This window comes from Sebastes umbrosus, chromosome 9, assembly GCF_015220745.1.
Source record: "Sebastes umbrosus isolate fSebUmb1 chromosome 9, fSebUmb1.pri, whole genome shotgun sequence".
Lineage (NCBI taxonomy): Eukaryota > Metazoa > Chordata > Actinopteri > Perciformes > Sebastidae > Sebastes > Sebastes umbrosus.
Genome location: NC_051277.1, coordinates 13,692,544 through 13,714,072, shown reverse-complemented (window position 1 = coordinate 13,714,072; position 21,529 = coordinate 13,692,544). Strand labels below are relative to the sequence as shown.

The following is a 21,529-nucleotide window of genomic DNA, read 5'->3' as shown; positions in this document are numbered from 1 at the left end:
TGAACTGAAAACACGTTGTGAAAGGGTTAAAGTTCTAAAACGAAAACACGGACAACTCCCAGACCAGACAACGCCGTGGTAGCAACCTGTCAATCACAAGGTAGCCACGTCCTAAAGCTTACCCTGCTTTATGGTCTATTTGACTCTAAATGGGACCATAATTTACCAAATGAACATCACGCTGTATTGAAGAAGACTTGAAACTAGTGATTGAGACCATAAACTCATGTTTATAATGTTAACTGAGGTAATAAATCAAGTGAGAAGTAGGCTCATTTTCTCATAGACTTCTATACAATCAGACTTCTTTTTGCAACCAGGGGAGTCGCCCCCTGCTGGCTGTTAGAAAGAATGCAAGTTTAAGGTACTTCAGCATTGGCTTCACTTTTCAGACCCAGAGGTTGCCCACTGTAAGGATCCCTTAAATGTGTTTTTTGACATTTTACATTTAAAAAATAACCTTGTCAGATCTCTCTGGTGGACAAACTATGCAATGGAGACACTGTTTCTAATTTACCTCAAACATATCTTTGACAATGCTGCACTTTCTTGTTACTTATCGACCTACATAAAGTCCGATACTGATATATATCAGTGGGGCTCTTAAATAGGAAATTTAATCAATATGTTTTTTTAGAATTTAAAGGCACATACAAAGCATCCTGGTGAGAAACACCAAACTTCATAATGAAAACTTCATATCCCTTTAAATCCTGAATTGAAAAACTGACCTTGTTGCTGCCAATTAAATTAAAAAAGCCAGGTGTTCAAATGTGGGATGGGATTAGTACTTTTGTATGCATCAGTGTACTCATAGTCATGTTCTATCCTTTATCCATCTGATTATTTACCGACTGATTGTTTTTCTTCTCTCCTGAAACATATGGTTTCAAATCTGATGCACTCCGCCCATCTGTTTCTCTTTCTTTCACTCATTTGCTTCCTCTATCCTCTTTTCCTTTTCTTTCTTTCCTTCCCTCCTTCTTCCTCTTTTCGCTCTTTATCCTGCACCCCCTTGATTTTCCTTGCTTCATGACTTTCTTCTCTCTCAGCAGGTTGTTTGTACGTACGTGAGAAAGGTAAACCTCATGCCTGCTCGGACCAGATGGTGTTTATTAAGATATCCACCTTGCGAAGGGCTAAACACACACACACACACACACACACACACACACACACACACACATATGCTTTTGTACCTCTATTTGTTTGTATTACGAGATGGTTGAGGCTGCACTTCATTTTAATTTAAATCACGTATCATTTTTGCATTTATGTGAAAAGAAGAGTGGAATAAAGCACTTCGACATTTCTCTAATTTTCCTCTTCCCTTTCCTTGTACACAAACACACTCTCTGTTTGTTGTTGATCGATAGATAATTGGGTCATCGAGAGGTCCATTTCCATCCGTTACGCCCTAATGACTGAGCTGAACCACTGCAGACTAAGCAGCCACATTGACAGCTCTGTTTAACTGATTTAGATTTCCAAATCCCTGGATTGACTTCCTGTAAGACACACGCCAGCATCCAGGAAGCCTTTCATGAAAACAAACACGACTGCATCGGACGCAGCATTGCTCATCGCCGGCGGACGACTCAGCACACAGAGAGGAATATGTACTGGGAAAGCAATTTTTCACCTTACTGATCATTTCCTGGAAGATATGATATTCCTGCCATGGTTGGAGGTTCTATTCCCTCTGGAGCCAGCCATGCACGAAAAAAAAGATCTTCCATTCAGGATGTTTTTATCAATCCATTCTTCCATCCATCTTCTGGATGTTTTCAGGTCCACGGTGGCAACAAAGCCAGCTGAGAGGCCTGGAGCCCGTCATGCTTGACTTTCCCCTCGGTACTTGCTTATATGTAGCTTTATATGTCACATAGGTGGACATCACATGCAGAGCAGAAGGGATAAGAACTATTTTCTCGTTTCAAGCAGCAGTTTTCAGCAAACAAGCTGTGATAAACCCCCTTAATGCTACCTGCTGAGCACCAAACAGACACAGTTAGAGACTAGCTGGTGAAGGAAGTGGAAGAGTTGGTGGAGAGCAAAACAGAACTAAAAAGAGAGTGAATACTGGACGAAAAGCAAATTTTAAAAGGTGGCGCAATTGCCTACAAAGTCGATAAGAGATGGGAGAGAAAAGAAAGAACCAGAGTTCTTGGTTTGGGGGACGAATAAACACATACTGAACAAAAGCTTCAATGGTCAAATTTGCACAAATGATGATATAACTATGCACTTTTCTCTAGAGCAAGGTATCTAAAAAACACCTGACTGATACTTAAATTACTGTGGAATTCACTTTGCAGACAGCAGACATTCCCTTCAGGGCAAGTTGGAATTGACCATGAAACAGATGTCCTTTCCTGCTGTAACTTCCTCCAATAATTGCTTCAAGGCACAACGAGGTTCAATTCCTCAACTTGTCCTGTGTCTGCCTCGGGGTGTCCTGCAGGTATCTGACTTGCCTCAACAGCTCTGCTCAGCAGAAGACGCATATTGTCCTCACCCTGTACAAAAGTCAATCAGGTCAACTTTCCTGCTGAGAGGACATCATTTCTCTCTGATTTGATCAGTAGCTGTACTCTTCGAATCACTGCTCAGAGGTTGAGGTAATAGGTGAGGGTCAGAAATGAAGATCTATTGATTATTTCCTCTGACAATGTCTCTCTCTTCTCCCTAGCAGTGCAGTACAGTTACAATAACTTCAACTAAAGTGCAGTGAATGGTAAAGCTTCATGGAATAGGCGCAACAATGTTGATAATTGTTTGTCATTCATTTAGAAAAGATGTCTTTCTCTGATTTGAGCTTCTCACATGTGACGGTATTGTACGGATTAAACAAACTGGATATGACGTGTTAATTAATGAGCTTTAGACATGCTGCTAGGCAGATTTTGTTACCTTTGGATGAAGCCAGGCTAACTGTTTCTCCCCGTTTCCGCTGTTTTTGCAAAGCTAAGATAACTATAGCTGTATATTTACCGGAGAGGTGTGAAAGTGGTAGCTTAAAAGCTGAGCCCGCTACAACCTAAAAATCACAAGTAGCGTTAATGCACTAACAAAATTTGTGTCGTATAGTAGTAGTGTCGCATCATCGCGTTAACTTTGACAGCCCTTATTAAATACTAATGATTTAGGTGACACCCTGACCTTTCCTCAAGGCAGTCATCAAGAAAAAATTCCCTACAAATACCAAAATCAACAATTATCAGTTATCAGCCTCATATATATGGGTTAGAAGGGGACTGCTATATCTACTAGTAGGTTCAGAAGGCCGTTACGGCACTCACTGGTTTGTGGACTACAGCTTTGAAGCCTCAAGTTTGACATTTTGGAAGAAGGCCATTATCATCTATTCACGTTAGATCACTGATACGAATACAAGAAGAAGACGCTGACCTCTAGTGGCCATAGTAATTATGACAGGAGCGAAGGAAAAAGTCGAGTGACTTAGTATAAAGAGCGACAAAGTCCACCTGGGGTGGCAGTCAGGGATGATGGATAGGTGAAAGAAACACAGGACTTTCACCAAGGAGACCGCTGTTCGAGTCCCGTATGAAACTGTACTTTTGTTACGTAACTTGCGTGCCTTCACTAAACCACGATGTTTTCCCAAACCTAACCAAGTAGTTTTGTTGCCTAACCCTAATGTGTTTTTGATTCAACTCACAACGTTATGATTCACTTTCACAATGTGGTATAAAGTGGTATCAATACTCTCATTTAACTCTAGAAAAGACAGTGTATTTCCCAAAATGAACTATTCCTTTACATTGCTCTCTAATCCTTAAATGAAAGGGACAGAATTGTTTTCACGCAAGCAGTTTTTCATTCCCATTGTGTCCCTGCCGGATTCAGACCCAGAGACGCCTGAATCACTCAGAGCAGATGCTCAACCATCCCCTGCAGGGGACAAACCTCGTCCACCAGCAGCGAGCCACGGCCTCGGACCTGCAGGTGCTGACCCTCATCCCGACTACATCCTATCCAGCTGGGACCCGCTCCAGCACACAGATCACAGTCCAGTGAGTCCGTAGGAACGCTGCATCCATCCACAAACAGCAGACTCGCCTGCTCTTTGATATCCTGACGTTAGAAATTTGTTTTTCCTCTTGGCTCTAAAAACAGCGTGTTGTTTTTTGTGCAGATTCACAGGAATTGTTTGAGTTATTTTGACAGCGAGAGAAGTCTTCATTTGTCCCTCTGAGTTATTTCACGGCCAGAGAGGCTCGATAGGCATCTGGGTTCTGCTGCTGGAAGGTAAAAGCGGAGCGATAACTGCCCGATCATATCTGCATGGGAGAGGAGTCCTGTGACACAACAACATTCCCTCATCTGCCAACAAGATGAGGGTCAGTGATGCACGACTGTGGAGCAGACTGGGGTGGAATAAAATAAATTTGAAATACAGTGGCCTATCTCCAGTCTCATCATGTAGCTATCGAAATGGAAATGAAAACGATAGGTGAAGTATCATATTTCTCACCACTAAAAATACAAAGAGAAGAGAAGAGGTTGATCTGACGGTTGACAGGCCATCAGTGATAATTACTGAGTCATGTTGTCAGACCACACATAGAGGAAAACGCTGCACAATTATCCAACAGACAACAAACACTTCAGCTCTGATTGAACACAGAGCTGTCAGAGCTACCGCAAAACATAACATGTTTACTCAACTACTGCACAACTGAACAAATATTATACTTTACTATTTCAATTCCATGAGACTTCATACTTCTACTCTGCCTATATTTCCGTGTGGTTACTTTGCAGATGAAGCGTTTTCATGCAAACAGATAATGTCTTAAAATATTATGTATAGCTATAGATTCAAATAGTCAACTGTGTATGATATAGTCATACCTAGAACCACCCAGACGAGCAACAACATGGAAGAATTTGACTTGCAATTGAGTATTTTTGCACTGTGGTTTTACATTTTTAGCACATACTGTACTGCAAGGCAAATATACTGCAAAGGTACGAGCTATTCTATATATGAAAAAAGGGGAAATGAATTACTTCTTCATGTACCTGTATGGTGGCAACTTCAGAAAACTTCAGAAAATAGTTGCCAAAGTGGAGCCGATGTGAACTACATGCTCATTGCTAAACACATTCAAAAGCTACAGATTCATACGACAGCGTATTAGGGCCATTGTAAGTAAAAAATGAAATAAAAATTACACAGCCGGGGTAGGGGTAATATTAAAGTCACAAATTTACGAGAAAAAAACTCAGAAAATTAATAATAAATATTTTCTTTTGTCAAGAAACCACATCACTTCACTTTGCCACGTTAGATCAACCTCATCACACTGCAGTCAAGCCAGCCGTCACTCTCATCTCCATCATCAAATCAGCTGACGTGAAAATTGTAATGCAACCATATTGACATTCATGGTTCGAGGATACACATGTGACTATGTCTGGTTTTCAAAATAAGGTGTTGATAAAATAAATATAGGGAAATAAAATGAATTGGATTATATTCACCAGAAGTATAAAACATGTTACCTGTGTCCCAAATAAATTAAATTGTGAGGGAAATGTCTTTATTCTTAGATTTTGGTGTTGCTAGAAAAAAAAAAAATAATAATAATTGCTGACAATGACTGACATATGAGACATATCACTTTATAATCTCAGAGAATATCTGAATTTTTTTCTTGTAAATTTGTGAGTTTTTTTCTCCTAGATTCAGGACTTTAATCTTGGAAATTTAGAATTTTTTCTCAGAATACTACCCCCGTCACCTGGCTCTGAATTTTATTTAATTTTTTTACCTACAATGGCTCTAATACACCGTTGTAGATTCATGAGAGATGTGTGAATGAAGTGAAAATATTGGATAATTCAGTAATATATATTTATATATATAAAGATATTGAGTAAATGCATCGGACTTCTTTCTGCGTAATAGTTATTGATGTTGTCAGGGAAAAATGAAAGAGATAATAGATGCATGAAAGTTCTGCCAACTATTTCTTGGAGAAAGCTATTTTTTGTCATGCAATAATAAGTTTGAAAACTATATTTTTGAACTATAGTTGGCGTGATAGCGTACTGCCGGACTCCTCAGTATGATCAGGACTCCTCTGCTTCGTGACATAATGTAACACAAAAATGTCACAAGACGTAACATCCGGCGTCAGCAGCTATGAGACAACTGAATGTCCCCACGGGGATGCAGAGAGTGTCTGTTGTTGTTCTGTTGGGATCTGGCACAGATCGGGCTTGGCACAGCAAACTGAACAGGAGGAACCTCGGTCTTTCTCTGCAGCACACACTGCCCTGCCTGGCAGGAAACGGCCTGGCAAACCCTCGTGTGTTTTCCTGCGAGCCTCAAAGGGAAGGAGACATCGACACGTCCGGAGTCACGGAGATGATTTCCACTTCAAATAAAAATATTGTCAAGCCTTTTAATTTCCATAATGCTGTGTGTGTTCGGGGCTGAGAGAAGCCAGAGAGGAGGAGGAAGAGAAGGGAAGAGGAGGAAGAGCAGGAATGGCCAGTCGTCTTTCCTGTGGTGATCTGGCAGGTGATGAGAGGAGGAGCGCTGCTGATTTATCCTCACAGAGAGAAAACCGTCCTGCTGATACCGCTGACACCAAGACCTTTTTTTCCTCTCCTCCTCCTCCTTTTTCTCTCTATTCATCCATCACTCCAGGAACACTTAAGCTTCTGTGGTGGCAAGGTTGTATTATTTATCTATCTTTTGTTTGCATCTATTTATGTTGAGTCTATCCATCTATCATCTAAACATTTAGCTAAGGATTTCTAGTTTTAATCGTTCTTCTCTCACACACCACAAAAAAAGCCTTGATGGCCGCGAAGCAGACGTCAATGAATTAACTGGTTATTACGTAATATATACATATTTATAAACGGAATATGTAACTATATACACAACTTAATATATAACACAAATCAAAAATATAAACAAAGAGGAAATTATGACAAAATCTACAGCGAAACTGTGAAGATTTGTCAGAAACAATCATCAGAAAACATAATCTTTTGACTGTTTACGAGTTCCTTAGTTTTGTCTTTGTGTGTCCATGTGCATGTGGGTGCATGTAGACTGTATTAGTTGACGGTGAGGTTATACGTGGGTATTCAAGGTGAACGAGGTCGGTCAAAGCTAACGGTCACACCCATCTACTGCTAAGACTTACATTCCACCTCTAAGGCACGTCAAAAACTCCTGTCTGTCATTTTCTTTCAATGGCCGCAGAGTGCCTTCTCTACGGATTAAATGATCACCTCAGACAGAAAACATGCGGCTTCACCAGCCCCTTCAAAGCCCTTTGTACCTCTTCAAAGCTTTCCACACCAAAGTCACTCTCATGTTCTGCCATCGCTGGTCAACATGTTTGTTTTCTTTATCATCCTTTTTTATGCTTTTCAGCTCCAGGGGCAGGATATGAGAGCAGCCTAAAGAGCAACCACAAATGCTGGTTGAGAGAGTTTCTTGTTGTGTGTCTCATGTTGTTTCTAAAAGTAAGGTAAATTGATAATCTAGCATAGTTAAATTGCTAACCAGCTGACACTGTACACAGCCAGGAGGATTGGGCTTCTTTTGCCCTGACCTGATTCTCCCAGGCAGCACAGAAAGGCAACCACAGATTTAGCCAATAAAATTAAAAAACACAATTAAAAACAAGAAAAAGAGCTGGTCCAAACATAACCATGTGTGAATTTTCCCCTGGTGATCAAAAGTATAAAGTCTTACTAGTATAATAATATCATAATGTACTTGTTGATTATATTTTGTAGCAGTAATCTGAATCTGGAAAGTAACTAGTAAAAAGTATAATATTTGACTCGTCATGGAGTAGAAGTATAAAGTTGAGTACAAGTACCTCAAAATTGTAATTGAATAAATATACTTAGTAGGGCTATCAATCAATTAAAATATTCAAACACGATTAATCACATGATTGTCCATAGTTAATAGTATTAATCGCAAATTAATCACACATTTTTTATCTGTTCAAAATGTACCTTAAAGGGAGATTTGTCAAGTATTAATACTCTTATCAACATGGGAGTGGACAAATATGCTGCTTTATGCAAACGTATGTATATATATTATTATTGGAAATTAATTAACAACACAAAACAATGACAAATATTGTCCAGAAACCCTCACAGGTACTGCATTTAGCATAAAAATATGCATAAATCATAACATTGCAAACTCAAGCACAAAAGGCAACAACAGCTGTCAGTGTGTCAGTGTGCTGACTTGACTATGACTTGCCCCAAACTGCATGTGATTATCATAAAGTGGGCATGTCTGTAAAGGGGAGACTCGTGGGTACCCATAGAACCCATTTTCATTCACATATCTTGAGGTCAGAGGTCAAGAGACCCCTTTGAAAATGGCCATTCCAGTTGTTCCTCGACAAAATTTAGAGCAAGTTTGGAGCGCTATTTAGCCTCCTTGCGTAAAACAAAACATTGCGTAGTGATCCTTTAAAATGACTTCTCATAATCTACTTCTCCCTGCTTGGAGTTTTTTCGTACATTAGTGTCACACCCAAATATTTCCCGCACTGCAAGTGGAGTTTGAGAGCTTGGAGTCGATAGAAAACATCAACACTAAGCATCATGTCTTTCTGTCAGTCCCTCAGGATTAAAGAGTGCGAGCTTTCAGGGAAAGATCCTGTGGAAATATCCGCTTCTATACCCACAGGAGCAAAAAAAAGAAAATATGAAGCAGCCACTAAAGAGGTTAGGATTCAATCTGGGATGCTGTTCTCACTTTCGTTAGCCTGAAAACTCTTGCTGTGCTCGTACGGTTGCAGTCCACTTCCTCCACCTCCACATATAATTTATAACCCAACAGCCGAAAGTCACACGAGTTCTGGCAAGCTGACGAAAACTATTCTGGGAAACAACTAAAGAGATTGATTTAGGAAAAAGTGAAATAAATCACAGCACTTCATCACAAAACAAGTTTTGGAAACACTGAATTTCACGGATCATCCATCTATATGAGCCTCTATAGAAACAGGAGACAGGTTATTTGTCTGTAACCTGTGTGTGTTCTCCGGTGAGAAACGGGGCTCCACAAGTCAGCACTTTGGCGTAAATGGCAATAAGGTGGATGTCAGATATAATAATAATAATATGTTGTGCTTTGTGCCGCGGCTGCAGGAGTTTAGTGGTCTATGTGAGGTCATTACACAGTGATCACTGAGCTCTGATTCAGCTGCGTTTTGTCTTTCGTTTTCTGCCCTTTCTTGTCAGATTGAGTGTTTTGTGGAAATAAAAATGAATCGTTTTTTTACTTCCTCCTTTGTCTTCTTTTAGAGATCATTACCCTCATTTGTGTGATGCTTGTTTTTTATCTTGAAGTTCATTCTGTCGGAGGCAAACAGCTGCAGATCAATACCACAGTGTGTGTGTGTGTGTGTGTGTGTGTGTGTGTGTTTGTTTCCCCTCACCTATGATGTCAAACCACCGCTGCCGATGCGTCTCCGTCATGATGATGCCCACCATGTGAGTGACAGGCTCCGTTTCCATGACGGCGAAGGTGAAGGGGGGCTCATCGAACGTGATTGGCTCAGCAGAGGGCGGCGGGCGGGAGATCCACTCGATGTCGAGTCTCGCCGTGGACGAGCGTGACGGGCTGCCCTGGTCTGTAGCTTTAATCTGGAAATTAAATAAAATTTAAATGAGGGTTTAACTAAAAATAGAGCTAATGTGAGACAATAATGGAGACCTTAAAGGAGCACCCACAAAATTATCATTTATACATCAATTACTCACCCCGTGTTACCTTGAACTCTTAGCCTTGTATACAAGCTGCTATAACAAAACAAAACAACAACAAAAAAAACGTCTGTGTATTGGCCGATACGGCTCATCGCAGATCGGCACTCAGGATCAGCCAAAAAAACGTGAATCGCGGTGTCTCTATAGATCTGTGAGTCATTTTTAAGGACTTACATCCTCACTTGGTACCAATGAGCTCGGGGCTGAGTGCTACAAACACGGTAGGGAAGCCGTAAAGTATAGAGTGGCGGTCTGACACATTGTTGGTTTTATTCTTTGTAAAATTTGTTAACGATAAGAAAAACATAAAATAACACCTGTCTCATCTTTTAGTTTTCTGTGAAGGTGCTCAACATCGAGAGAAACAAACTCTTAACGGTTGATCTGTATGTCAACGAAAGAGGAAAGAAAAGAGTTTTGATGTTTCAGAGGTTTCCTGCTGCTGATGAACCTCTCTGGCTTCTACAATGCAGAGTGATGACAAGGATCGAGACCACTCATTGATTTCAGAGCAGGTGTTTGTGAAGTGCCGTTAAGCACGGGTAATTAAGCCTCTTTAGCAGAGCTGGTGGGCTTTAAAGTCTCCACACCTCCTACAGAGACACGTAACTGAAGCACATCTCTTTAGAGAAAGTATTTACCTCAAGCCTGTTGTAATACAAACTCTTCATCACTCTTGGTGAAAGACAGGAGACACGTTTTCATTTCCATGTGGGTAAACCAGATGACTGACAACTGTGAATGAAGTTGTGACACCTACCGTGAGAATGCTGTAGTTTCCAGGCCAGAAATCACCGTGCGATGTCACCACACCCGTCACCGCATCGATCTCAAAACCCTCGTCCCTGTTGTCTTGGAGTTTGTAGGTCACCACGGCGTTTGAGCCCTCGTCGTCGTCACGGGCCACCATCCTGCAGACTTCCTGTTTACCTGCCTGCTGGCGCTGTTCCGGTAGCTTGACGTGGAAAAGTTTGTCGGTGAACTTTGGTCGGTTGTCGTTGGCGTCTAGAACTCGGATCACGACGGTGGCGGTGGAGCGCAGAGACGGAGATCCGTTATCTGAAACGATTACCTGAGAATTAAGAAGACAGAGGGTTAAAACCACAATAATTATATTATTTTAAAGCCAGATTAAACCATATATTCAATAAAAAAAACTAGAAATGCAATTAACGATTATTTTCATTGTTGATTCATTTGTTATCTATTAATCTGGATTAATCTGGAACAACAAAATAGCCCCTTATCTTCATTTTAAAGGAAGCTTTTTCATTGAAGTGCCTTGAAGTGACCCTTTTTTAACAGCCTGTAGGACATGTTATACTGTCATGGATTTATTGCAGAACACCGTTTGTTTTTCCCATCTCAGCATAATCTGAGGGGAAAGTGAAAATGTTGTTTATTTTTCACCTCTCACCTCGATACTGTGCTCTGGTTTATCCTCCCGATCCAAGGCTGAGAGAGTGCTGATAACACCTGCAAATAAAGATCAATGTTGTTAGTGTATGAGGGTCTCAGTCCTGGGAAGTAAGAGTGCTAATTACACCTAAACAAACAAACAAACACAGACAGTTAGGAGTTTTACTGCTGCTGTTGTTGTAGGTGTGTTTATGTGTCTCAGAGCTGAACAAACACATGTTGGTTTATGGATGTTGTTTCTGCTGCTGTTGTTGTTGCTGGGATATTTGTGTACGTCTACCTTAAAGTTTATCCTCCTGTGCTAGAGTGTGTCTAGAGAGTGTGTATGTCAGTCTCTTCAGAGCAGTACACCAGTTTTCTGCTGCCAAACACTAAAACTTGGCAAATGACTTTGAATCTCATTAAGATATTTTTTACTCAAACTGCGTCATGATGTTTTGTTTGACTGTGCAAATCCACAAAAGGAAGAAATCATCATCAACAAAAGAGATGAACAAACAAATGTTATTAATAACATTAAAATAAAGAAATATAATAATCTAAACTAAATAAAAAAGACTTGGTTTGTGGCTAAATTGTTACACAAATAGTCAGTGGTCATGTCTATAATGTTAAATCCAACAGTACATGTCCACCAGTTCTGGCGAGGACACTAGGGGTTGCGCTGCTCCACTCAACTGGCCGTTCAAGCCGTGACGTACCCTATCGTTGAATGCATCTGATTGGTTTTCTGTTCGCCGTTTCAAACAGGAAACAGCATGGCGGCCTGCTCGTAAACTTTCTGTTATTTCGTCTAAACAATCCAGCAAAATCTACTTCTGAAAACATTTAAAATGAGAAATAGGCGATGCCACTGCTGAATCTCATTTCATTTTAGAGCTAGATCGCCTAGTTTCACAGCTTCGTCTGGACGCGTCGTGCTGGACGGACTCATTTGCATAAAGGACTATTTCATTTTGAAAGAGCAACAGCCAATGAGGAAACTCCACACTCAGCCGACCAGTTGTGTAATTTCATCACTCAGTCAATGACTCAGTGACAGACTTTTGCGTTTTGTAGGGCTGGCCCTCTGCAATCCGGCCCAAAACCCACGGGCCGACCACTCATCACCTGCACCAGACTGGCGGTTTGATGAATCAGTGTTTGTCTGCACTACTAACATGTGTTTGTTTCTGATACAAGATATACACTATGTGGTTCAACAGGTTATTCAGACACATTTGGCTGCTGTACAGCTGTTTGTTGGGAGTCTTTTTGCGTGTCTGCAGCTGTTTCCTCACTTCAGACTGACACAATTACCTGCCAGCGACACTTATGTATGTATAAACATTATTATTATGCGTTCTACTCTTGTTTTGCACACATTTAAAGATAAACTACAGAACTGCTTGCAGAATGTATTGATGGTCTTTTTATGAGAAATGTTAGTTATTGGTATTTACTGGAAAATTACCTCATCTATGGCATCATAATAATATTCACAAATATGTTTTGGACTTTGATAAAATACCACCAGAGGTATTATCTTAATAAAACCGGATCTATACCGATTCATAAATATATTATTTATCATTTTTTTAATTAAGATTTTTGTTTAAAGCCCTAACTTTGCTGTATGTTGATGTATTTCGCTCCGTCTTATCTCTTTTTTTCCTGCAGCTATGAGTCAATTTCCCAGTCGGGCTTTTGACCTTGTCTCATCTAATCTAAATAAACGAAGTGAAGTGTTTTAGGGCGGCTATTAGCTCTAATAGGGAGAGCAGAGACACACTGGCTTACACAGGAGGGCTGCTAATGCTGCTGGCTGCATAATAACAGGGGTCAGGTGGAGGAGTGTGTGGATAACACAGAGATGAGAGTGTGTGTGTGTGTGTGTTTATTCCCTTTCACACAAAGGCAAGGACTGAGGAAAACTCTCATGTTTATTGCTGTAGTGAAATGATTTTGGTTTTATGAGAATCTGACGCTCCTCAGCTTCTGAAAGGAGGAACATCAGGTTCTTTAACAAGGATCACAACGGGGTTATATACTTAACCTGACGCACCAGATGTTTTTTTACACAGAACCATCTGAGAAGCCGTTATTCAAAACTGCTTAGAAAAGCGCAGGCACTTCATTCACCATCAGTCAAACACTGTCCATCACAGGCTAACTTAAACCAGATCAACAAACCATGACATGGAAAATACTAATGAAATACTGACAAAGAAATGCTGTCCAGTTCTGATATTACTGATGCTATAGAGTGGTGCAGGAATGAGTCCTAATACCTAAAAATGCTGTACTAAACATCATCACGCTGCCTTTACAGCCTCGTTGTGTATACTCGCGCTCATGCGACCGTGGTGTAGTTAGTTTATAGCCTAACCTTAGCTTTTTACTTTTGGCGGTTGTATTCACGCTTCAAAAATCATAAAAGTGGTGTTCATTTGTGGAGATTATCTTGCTGAACAAAATGTGTAAGTATCATAAACGTGTGTTTGCCACAGAGATTATTTTCTGCAATAATCCAAAACCCGATGGAACAATCCCATTGGCTTTTTGTCGAATGAACCAGGGTGATGCTAAGTTCCGGGGTGGCCTACAAAGAAACGTCATACCTGCAGCACTCAATTGCAGCATCAACGCAAACCTCTTTTGTTTTTCACAAACTGTGGACTAAGACAACCCAGTCAGTTTTTTTGTGGGTTGCCTAGATAGGAAAATATGTGATTCAACAAGTCATTCAGATTTGGCACCCCTTCCTATGTCACACGCAGGCACATTAGAATACACTGTATACCGCCCACGGCTTGAGAACTATCTCTGCAAAGGTGCACCATGTTCTTTCTCACAAGCCAATCAGAGAACACTGGGCTTTTTTTGGAGGGGGGATTAAAGAGACAGGCACTGAAACGGAGCTTTTCATACAGAAATACAGCTTGACAGAAAACTTCACACCCTGCCATGTTTTTTACCTCAGCACACCTGGCCAAACACTGTCTAATTGTCAGTATTGAAAAGTTAAAAAAATGCGGCCCACCCATATTTATGCAGATGGATTTACTGCAAAAGGCCTGGGAAGAAGTTGAGGATTTAGGGGGAAAATAATCTGTTGATAGAAACATAAAACTGTCAAGAACATAAAAATGTCAGCGGCTGACAGACAGTTTCAACTTATCCATGTTTGACTGTCACATGTCATTGTTGATGCAGGTTGGATTCTGTTAGGCTGAAGGCCAGGTGTGCACAGGTGTGAAAACGGGCAGAACTCCAAGTACAATGTGCATTCTCTCTGATTAATTACACCGATCACCTCTGTGTTGGCAGGAGATGTTGAGCTGCCAAATAGACAAAAGGAGAGGGATTAAAATCTGGGTAAAACAGCCTGCCTCATCTACGCCTTTATTTTAACCCTCACTGACGGTATTCAGCACACCAGGACACGCACTATCCTGTAATTGCAGCATTTTATTTTCTATAACCCATTTAGATAATTTCCTTTATCTCTTCTGCCAAATACTACTGTGTGATTTTGTAATTGCTTCCTTCATAATAACAACCAACATCATACCACTCCTTCAAAAGCTAGTAACATAAATTATGTACAACACATAGTTGAGATCGATCCAAGAGGATTCGATCAATGCGGAGGAGAAATTAGTAAACAGAGGTGGTAAACGGTGCGATGCTATGTGACGTATTGAAGTGAATATATAATAATTACAATCAACAGGAATTTGGACATTTACTATAATTTATTAACCTTCAGAACATACAATTAATCTGCTATCATCAAAGCCACCATGACTCCAGTCAGACAACAGTCATTTTCCCTCGCTGATCATCAAAACACACTTCATTCAAACTCAACAAAAACACAGACCCCCTTAACACCTAGCATTAAAATGTGTCTCGGTAGGAAAAGAGTACTATATTCTCTTATTTATGTGTGTCTTTTTGTTTGCTCAACCCTGTGTTTTTATGTAATCCCTTTGTAAAGCACTTTGGTCAACGTTTGTCGTTTTTAAATGTGTCCTTTAAATAAACTTGTCTTGACTATATTTGTAAGGACCCAGTGAAGGAGGCAGACAGGAGGAGGAGTGTGGGATCTTTCCCCTGTAGACTGAGCTGAGGGTCTTAGGAGCAGTGAAAGACCCCGCTGAGGGTCATTCAGGCTTTTTACGACAGTGCAAACAAGCCCTGCTGGGAGGACATCATTAGGACAGGTGGGGCACATTAGAAAGTGTGTTTTTGTCATTAGTGCTGACATGTGAATCCGGGATAAAGCCTGGTCTCTCCCTCGTCGCCTGTTTTCACTCAGCCGCCGTGCTGGACTGCTGTCAAAACCACGTGAAGATAAACAGTGTTGTCTGGCGTGTCAGGACCCGGTTTGTTTGTTTCCTCCTCTTTCCCTCCAGATTCACGGCCAGTTGGCTACTCTACAGCTGCTACATTCTTCTTTGTTAATGTAGCCTGCATTTTGCTTAGTGAGCCCTGTCAACATTACATTTTCAAGGGAGGATTCCTAAATGATGTGGCATTTCTGAACAAGATTTCAGCAATATCAACGAGGCTCACAGAGGCAGTCAAACATATCAAGATTGCAAAGCAGCAGTCCAAATTCACTCGGGTTGGTGTAGACGGGGAATTACTTTCCGTCTTGACCTAAGAATATAAAATAACTTCTTGAATAACAAATGCATAATGCAAATCAAGCGTAAACAAGTCTCTGAAAAGGGCGGCAAACAGCCCAATTCATCACTAATTGCAGGCGCAAACCGTTTAAAAACAAATCCACCATGCTGGCACCCCAGGGACTTGAAGTGCCCCTCACTATCAGATCACTATCTGATCTGATCTCTGCGTCGTCTGCCTGACTTACTAGCAATGCTATCTGATCCCTGCAACCACTCTGAGTGGATAAACTTTCTCAAGGTGAGCTCAGATGCACGATGTGAAACTTAAAGGCTGTGCAAATGTTTAAAAAGTCAGTGGGGAAGACACAAACAGAGTGGAACAAACAGATTTGCTGTGTGTAAATTAAGACAAAGACATTTGAGTTTCAGCTGAAAATGTTTCAAAAGAAGTAAAATATTTTCAGTGATCCCAAACTTATGAAGGAGTGAAACAAAGATAAGGATGAGGCTGGGGTTATTCTATTTAATCTTATTGTAAATCTTATGAATGTATAGTTTCTAAGGCTGTCAATCAAATTAAATATGAATCGTGATTAATCGCATGATTGTTCAAAGGTCTTTTCTTTGGATTTGTGGGCAATAAGAAAAATATAGAATATCGCCAGACTTATCCTTTAATGATAACCAACTCTCATTTTGTGGCTTGTGAACATTAAATATAAAGAAACAGCAAATAAAGCAAAATGCAACAAAGAAATGTATCAGTTCAAGGATTTTACAGACTCTGCAATAATTTGCAGAATTTGCTGTTGACTAATACTAATGATTTTGAGCACATTCCTGACTTGTCTGGCCTTGCCAACAAACAACTTTTTCATTGAGAAACACATAATGAAACCTACACTGCACTTACATAACCGATAGTCGCGGATTTTCGGTAATTTTGATTATTTGGCACACCCTTGTTCCCTGCACAAACCTGTTGTCGAAGTCAGACAACAACTTGTTTGAAGCAACAACAGCTCGATAGAAAACAGATTGGACTGGGTTTCATTTCGTGACACACATCCTCCCATGCTGTGACATTATCAACTAATTCTTTAATGTTGAATCAGACACACAAAGCTGCACTGCAGTATGAAGTATGTACTTACTTCAGGAGGGTAAAAGATTAGTCAGAAACCGTACCGCCATGAGTCATTTCATCCTGTCGAGGCATGATAGGTTTCTACAACACTAGTCATCTGTACATTAGTAATACCGGGTTAATTTGAGAAAATAAGACAAGGTGGATCTTGTTCTAAAGATCAAGTTTCAACAGCACTTCCATGTAATTCAAGGTCTCCCTCATTTACACGTGAAGGCTGATATCCAATTTTACTTGTGTTCTCTGTTGTCTGATGATTTTTCATGACAGTTACTTCAGTTGGAGCGAGATTATGTGTCTGAATGTCAAGATATCCTCTTAATGGTTTTTGTATCTCGCATGCAAATTCTTTTTTGATTTAAACCTTAAGTATGTGGACACACACATTATGAACAGCTCTAATTCCAACAGCATGGGTATTAAAGGGATAGTTTGAATGCTTTGAAGAGGGGTTGTATGTAGGGCTGTCGCAATAACTGCAATATTGCAATACCGCGCTATACACAAGCAAACCGCAGGGAATGGAAAGCAACCGCCACAACCGCTATGTTCATGTTTTTTCTTTTTTTAACTCTTTTGCAATGGGAGCGCCGCGTATTTACACTATGCTACAAACGGCAGCAGCATGGCGAGGCGCTGAGCGTCTATTCTGCGTTGAGCTGCACGTTCAACTTTGTGTAATAACGCTGCGCTCGTCAGGGTCACTTTTTACCCAGCCGTCCAATCACAATGGAGGAGGGGCGAGACTAATACCACAATGATCAACCGCCACATCCTACATGTTCACTTCTGACGTATATGTGTGGTTCGTTTATGTCTTTTCTTGTTACACCGGTTCTGTGTTATTCTAAATTGGTATTAAGGCGAGAAATCCTCAGTGTAAAAAGACACAATAACCCTTTTCACCCAGTGCTTGAATATGAAATACACCTGCTTTTGCTCAAAAGGAGAGATTGTTTTAAAGTGACGCTATCCGGCTGTTTCAACACCTTCTGTCCTTTCTGCTTTTGTGTGTCATCTCTCCATAAAACAGAACTCGCCCTCTGTCTGTAATCCTTTGGTATACTGGCCTTAGGGTGTGGACAAACACCAGAGCTACCTTGAGATTAGATGAGGAGGACAGGGCTTGTACCAGCTTGTAGCAGCAGAGCTAATGCTGCGCTAATTTGCCTGAACATCAAAGTCCGCAGCAGATTACTCCGTTGAAACTGTCAAAGATGAAACCCTGAGGGGGGTTACGGGCCTTTTTTACCCCCTCTATTCTTGTTTTTTCACCACAAATCCTTTCAGACCACAGATGATTGACTTTGTGAGTGACCTCTGAAGGAGTTTCTCATTATGAAGTTTCATTTTCAGCTTTGCCCTCTCTGTGACACACCCAGTTTCTGCATGGTTTGCTCTGCTCAGACTTGCAACAGTGCATTAGGACATATCAACTATTTTCAAGCCCCCCTTGTGGGAAATAACTTGCGGTTTTACAGCTGCAGCAATACCCCTGAATCAAAATGTAAACCTGCCATGATGTGGACATGGCAACGTATATAGCTATGTCGAAGCAATTTGTGAAAGAGAAGGCACAGAGGGCCACCAGATGTCTTATATTCACCTGGGGAGTTTGAATGAAAATGTAAATCAATCACAATGGAGCCAGTCGCCTATATTTCTGTTCAAACTGCTTATGAAATGGGAGGATGACACCGTGCAGGCTGAACAAATTACATCCTATATCCCAGAGTAACTGTATAGCTGCCTGCCGTGAAAGCTTCAATTACATGTTTCAGGGCCATGCTGAATATTCAAATGTCTACACTTAAGGCCTTTACACACCTGGGCATGACGAAAGAACAACACGAAAATGAGAAATATTTGCCTGCGAATATTTTATGCCTAGGGCTTTTATTGTTATTTAATTTTTAAAGGTAAGAACAGAAGGATTGGATCTGGCCTGTGCTGCCTTTGTTAAGTTTGAAAGGAGTAATAAGGTTTGCTGTCTTGTTTCGGACTACGGAGCCTCCGTGTTTTTGTTTCAAAAATCAGCGCAACTCAACCCGTTCCGCTCAACGTGATTGGGTGATCCCTTTATTTGCGGTGCGAAAGCTCAGAAAAGTTGACATGGTTGGTACCAATGGATTCCTCATGTTTTTCTAGTTTCATATGATGCCAGTATCTTTACTCTAACTTTAAAACTGATTCTGCTACATCCCCCGAAAACACAAGTTGCATAAATGCATTAAATAAATTAGTGGCGTTAAAACAAATTTGTGCTAACGTGTTATTATCTAATTAACTTTGACAGCCCTAATTTTTTTAAACGAGCAGTAAGTCACTTTACAATGAAATCAAATTATGTTGATTCCTAGCAGAACATCTTTTAGCAAGATACAAAGAAAATCTAACTATTAAATGAGTTTCTACCGCAAGTGTTGTCAACTGGTGATTGCTTTGCATGTTCACTGAAAATGTAGTGTTTTATAGTAAACAACGTTTCTGCTCATTCACTCTTACCTGTTTGGGGATCCACGTCAAAATACGTCCGATGAGCTTCCAGCATCTGGAAGGAGAGCTTCCCCTCTGAGGAAGTGTCCACGTCTGTGGCTGACACCTGGACGACGGACTTGACCTTGTCCACGTTCTCCTGAACGGATGCGAAATACACCGGCTGAGAGAGTTCTGGTGCGTTATCGTTGATGTCCAGGACCTCCAGGAAGACGTGTGTCCAAGAGATCAGAGGCTCAGTCCCCAGATCAGTGACATACACAGAGAGCCAGTAGTGAGGCGTCATCTCGCGGTCCAACGTCTCTGTTGTACGAATCACACCTGAGAGACACGGTGGGGGGAAGGGAATTAGGATTAACTGCTCAGATAAAAAACAGTTTCACTCGTGAACAGCAAACTTGTATTTACTTGTTTTAAACTGCTGCTGTGCCTCAGGCATTCATCTCTTATCAGTTCAATCTATTTATTTTATTTAATAACTGTAACCGACCCAAAGGAAATATCAATCACCGTGACTTTCATCTAGTCTAAGGTGCATGATTGCAGTTTTAAAAAGTCTGGATTGGTGCCCAATGGCTCAGCAGCGTGACACATTTCTGTTGCCAAAACTAAGTCAAATTCCTTTAGTATACAAGAAGCTGGATGCCACATGGTAGTTATGGTGTGCCGGGGGGGTAGAGACAAGACACATAGTTTCCTTCAGAGGCGGTTTGAATTGAGATACCCTGAGGGAGAGCTAACAAAACCCGCAACACAGACAAGGAGATATATTTCAGCATGGTTCCATTATGACAGAGAACTCTATTTGCACTGATTTTATCTGAGCTTTTAGTGCAGCAGTAGGCTAATGGTATGCAGACCGATATGTCGAGAGGTCGCAGGGTGTCCTCTGCAAAGGACACGCTGATGGAAAACAGACAAACTGCTTTAAAACATCCCAGAGGGAAAAATCATGTTGTGCAACTACATGAGGAAACACAGTGCTGTAAAGATGTTCTATGTCAACGTGGTGTAGGCTTACAAAAGCTTTACTGGGCAACATTTACATTGCATTTAAAATCATGGTATCAATGCAAACTCTACAGGAATCTGACCTTTGGCCTGCCTAGAGGTGAACAGTGCTGCCACTCATTCATTGCCTCACACAGTTTGAACTTTAAGGTTGGGTGTTCACAAAAAAAATCTAGAGGGAATGTAATATGTACGAAGCAGAGAGGTCTAATGTATTGGGATGCGTGTAGCCTAAATATTACACCCTCCAAACATGCAGGCGGCGCTCTAAATGGCCGGAACGTCGTTACATAATGATGATGCGTTCAAGTTAAATTCAGTAAAAAGGAATATTAGGCGACGATAAATTATGACGTCATCATGACGTGTTCAAATGTTATCTTGTAAAAATTAGCTTTTGGCGAGAAACTTGAATAAATACAGTTGTTTTTAGGGAGATGTTTGTCAATTTAGTTTAGAAAGACTTTATTGAGGCAAAGTTGTATCCTTATTTCAAAACTGCAGTTGGTAACTGAGCAAATATTTAAAAAAATACTAATTTTAAAATGATTATTTTTATAATTATTAAACTTTCTTGTTTGCTGGTGCCTTTTATTAAACCAGATAATGATCTTATACTGCACTATAACTTTTACTCTTGTGTGTTATATTCTATTTTAGCTTCGATCCTCGTTTTTATTTTTAGCTTGTTTTTATTTTCTAATCTTTAATGTTTTTATAACTGTTTTAATTATGTCTTAATGTTCTTTTGCACTTTGTCGCAATGTTCTTGAATGTTTATTTAAAGCACTTTGAATTGCCCTGTTGATGAAATGTGCTATACAAATAAAGCTGCCTTGCCTTGCCTTAAAATTGTCACTATATCCTGACAGTAGTGCATGAAACAGGTAAACTGAAAAAAAAACATGTTCCTCTGTATCCTCTGGTGCTTCTAATGGCATTTGCAAGATTTCACAGACCTGAGAAAAACAACCAATCAGCCAAGGAGTCTCTACAGGAGCTGGCAAAACTCGTGAACCCTGATCAAACTAGGCAG

At 40.5% G+C, this 21,529-nt stretch overlaps 1 protein-coding gene across 1 annotated transcript in view; it reads right to left on the bottom strand.

Annotated features, from left to right (window-relative positions):
* Positions 1 to 21,529, bottom strand: part of fat2 (FAT atypical cadherin 2) — a 116,241-nt gene that overhangs the window by 74,696 nt on the left and 20,016 nt on the right. The window contains exons 3-6 of the mRNA XM_037780224.1: positions 19,492 to 19,803; positions 11,219 to 11,277; positions 10,562 to 10,873; positions 9,471 to 9,678 (exon numbers count right to left, since the gene is read on the bottom strand). Coding sequence (XP_037636152.1) covers positions 9,471 to 9,678; positions 10,562 to 10,873; positions 11,219 to 11,277; positions 19,492 to 19,803 — 891 coding nt within the window. The remainder of the gene's footprint in view (positions 1 to 9,470; positions 9,679 to 10,561; positions 10,874 to 11,218; positions 11,278 to 19,491; positions 19,804 to 21,529) is intronic.